This window comes from Buceros rhinoceros, unplaced genomic scaffold (genome assembly GCF_000710305.1).
Source record: "Buceros rhinoceros silvestris isolate BGI_N320 unplaced genomic scaffold, ASM71030v1 scaffold19895, whole genome shotgun sequence".
NCBI lineage: Eukaryota > Metazoa > Chordata > Aves > Bucerotiformes > Bucerotidae > Buceros > Buceros rhinoceros.
Window position 1 is genome coordinate 118,466 of NW_010412568.1, and position 3,501 is coordinate 121,966.

The window sequence follows — 3,501 nt, forward strand, 5'->3', positions numbered from 1 at the left end:
CGCACTGGCTGCAGCGACGGCAATAGAGGCTCAGTGGCACCACAGCACACCCTGCCTGGATTTCACAGAGGGGTCGTTCCCAACCAGCACTGAACATTGCCGTGACCCCAACTTCCCTGTCACAAAGGTATAACAACGTACGCGTGAGCGTGCACGGGCACATGTGGTTGCAGCGATAGGTGTGATCCTTACGGAACGGAAACCAGAGAAGAGACCTGTATTGGCATGTGCTTCCCCCTGGGCGGAGGACGCCTGAACAGGGCACCCAGAACAGGTGTCTGTCCCTCTGAAGCTGCTCAGATACAGTGGTGGGGATGGGAGGGTGGGAACCAGTATAGACCAGTCAGAATATGGAAAGCTGAACCACGGGACAGGGGAGTGCTGGGATCCAAAGCCCAACTTTGATTTCTAATCCAGCTCCGACTTCTTTCTTTTGCCGTATGAACTTGCAAACTATGCTTAGATGTTAAAAAGGAGGAAAAAGAGACCTTTTGGGTGACTATGACAAACATGTTCTACATCTTCACTTAATGAAGAAATTCAGACTTGCAGTTGTCATGTGCTCAGATTCTGCGCCTTTCTGACAGCTGAATTATGATTTTAATAATTTAAAAGTGCTACTGTGAGCCTGTTCCTGGATAATGGACCCAGAGAAGTGTCTAAAATCACAAGCAGTTTACAGAAAAAGTGGTCACCATAGTACAAGACTGCAAATTGTCTACATCTGAATATTAAACCGTGTGAACTCTCCAGTGAGGAGACTCTGGAAAGTATCTGTAACCGCAGTGTCTTGTTCTGATGTGTGGAACGAAGAGATGGTGTTGGGTCACAACGTGGGGACTGCCTGAAGCAGCGGCCTGTGACGCCTCCTTTCTTTTACATAACCCTGTCAGGGTGAGGGCTTGGTCATTCTGCTTACAAAGGTTTTAGTTCAGAGCAACAGAAGCTCAAATCTATAATCTCAGTAGAAACAGCTGTAAGACAGAAGTGAAATATAAGGGAAAAAATGCGCCCTGCAGGCTACATTCCCCTTGCTTTGATATCATTATCTTTGTGCCTGTCCATGGGAATGTTTGAAATTCTACTGCAACTGCTACAGTATACTTGTGTTATTTTTAAGTCACAACTCAACGCAGACGAGAAGCCCGTATCCTGCTCAGTTAATTAAAGACAGATCACGTCCTGGACATCAGTAGTGTTTTCAATATGGTGGCCCACAGTATCCGTTTGAATTCAGCAGATCTGCAGTTCCTGGCGCATCAGCTATAGGAACAATGACCAACATCGCGAAAAGAGACAACACACACCTCAGCATCTTTCTGTAAAACCTACAGCTCATATGAATGTCTGAAAAAAACACAAGCTTTAGTTGCCAGCTCCCTCGCTCTCCCATTAACTTTCCTCTCCTGCAGCAGGAGTGTGAAACAGGACCTGCTACTCTGCAGCCTTGCTCCTCCCGCACTCACGTACCGTTGTGCCGAGCATTTGTCAAGTGGGTGGAAGTGCTTTTTCTGTTTTAGACAACTTCACGTACGCAAAAATTGCAGAAGTTACAAGGCAAAGAACAATCGAGCCCTTAAGAGTTCCAGCCCCTTTCCGAACATGCACCCAGGAAAATGCTGAGGAGTAACTGAGTCAAGCTCCCGGCACATGCTCGCCTGCTGCTCAGTAGAAGAGAAAGTCATACTCACCCCAATGTTGTCATGGTTACAATAGTGTACCAAAAGGAAGCAGGAATACTGGTGAATTTGCTTGCCGAGGACCCTTTCTCTGCATAAAACATCACAGTTGCAAAGATGATGATTGCCATAGTGAGGGAAAAGAGGAGAAAGCCAAGCTCAGAGGCACAGCTCTTCAAAGTGTAGCCCAAGATTCTTAAGCCTTGGGAATGGCGAGAGAACTTGAAAATCCTGAAAACCCTAAAAACCCTTAGTGTCACAAAGGCTCCGCTGACATCCTCGTTGTTGGTCATCACCAAGCCAATGTAGTATGGCATGATGGCCACCACGTCAATGATGCTCATCACGCTTCTAATGAATCTGTAGCGACTTGGGGCCGCAAAGAGTCTCAACAGATACTCAACCGTGAAAATCATCACGCAAGCCGTGTCCAAGCAAAAGAAAGCCACAGCGTATCTTTCCCCACATGGAAGCTCCTTGTTTCCAGGCACCGTGCCACAAGGGACAGTTTCCACAACGTTAGTGATCACAGAGACAGCGATAAAGAAACCGGTGACGTAGTAAAAGACTAAGGCTAAGGTGCTGGTGTGGGGGTTCTCGAAGGCTCGCCACATGGTCTGCCGGAAGCTCAAGGATGGCATGGACCCTTCTTGGTTGTTTTCCGAGTCATTGTCATCCATCAGCCGCTCCGCGTTTTCCCGCTTTCTGTCCTTGTACTCTTCGTAGCAGCAGTCCCCAATGATCTCAGGCAGGATCCCATAGAAGGCAAGCTCTTCGTCGTAAGCAGAGATGCACTCGTACCTGGGATAGTGCAGCTTGCCAGTTCTATAAAAATTTAAGATGCACCTGAAGACCTCAGGGTCCCGGTCAAAGAAGTACTCCTTGGTGTCTTCGTTGAAGAAGAACTCCTTCTCAGTGCTGCCCAGGAGAGTGTCCGGGTATCTCTCCAGTGTAGTCCTCCAGGTCTGGAAACGCCTGCCGCTCACATTGAGAATGATCAGCTCATCCTGCCGCTTGTTTTTCTCCGTTGGAGCCAGCGGCATGGGACAGTTGGCCACTGGCATCCATCCTATGGCAGCTGCCCTGGCAAAGGGCAACCATGCTGCTACTCCGGCTGCCATGATGACCCCCGGCCTTCTTACTGAAGAAGACAGTTAGGCTGCTCCTGAGACCTCTTGGAAGTCAGATCAGTTCCATCTAAAAGTCAGAACAAAATAAAAACACAACACAGAGTCAAGCGGGGTGTCTTGCCTCGTTGTGTGACAGAGTCAGAGATGAGGACGCAGACAGGAATCCAAAACAACTGCTCGTCCGCATCTCCCGTTTGACGAATGATATTAAACAAGGCACATGATAATCAGCGCAGCAGGGTTATGGCTTTATTATAGACTGAAATTTTGAATAGCAAATGATTCCTCATTAAAAGCATTTTAAAAGTAGCATAAACACACTAATTTATATTTGCTTCCTTACAAACAAGACTAATCCATAATTCCCCAGGTGTAAAGCTCATGTGCTCATCAGTTCAACTCCAGCTGTCACGGAGCTGGGAGCTCCAGTGAAACCAGCCAGCAGTTCTCCCAGTGGAACTGATGCCGTGAAAAGCCACAATCCAGCTGAGCTGGGTTTCCAATCTTACAGAAGTTCAATGTGTAATGAATCTTCACTAAGAACATTTTCAGTTGAAGGAAATGGAAAATCTCCCCTGGTTTTCATCAGTTTTCTTCCACCTTTACTTAAAGCCCTGGCCTCAGCAGCAGTTCTTTGCTGGTCTCTGAGAGGTGGGTTTTACTCCTGTGGGATATCGCCCCCCTCTACCGGC

The 3,501-nt window shown here is 47.6% G+C and overlaps 1 protein-coding gene across 2 annotated transcripts in view; it reads right to left on the reverse strand.

The window, feature by feature from the left end:
- Positions 1-2,800, reverse strand: part of KCND3 (potassium voltage-gated channel, Shal-related subfamily, member 3) — a 107,871-nt gene extending 105,071 nt beyond the window's left edge. For both annotated transcript variants that reach the window (XM_010136455.1, XM_010136454.1), the window contains exon 1: positions 1,692-2,800. In XM_010136455.1, the coding sequence (XP_010134757.1) occupies positions 1,692-2,800 (1,109 nt within the window). The remainder of the gene's footprint in view (positions 1-1,691) is intronic.
- Positions 2,801-3,501: the final 701 nt, after the last annotated feature.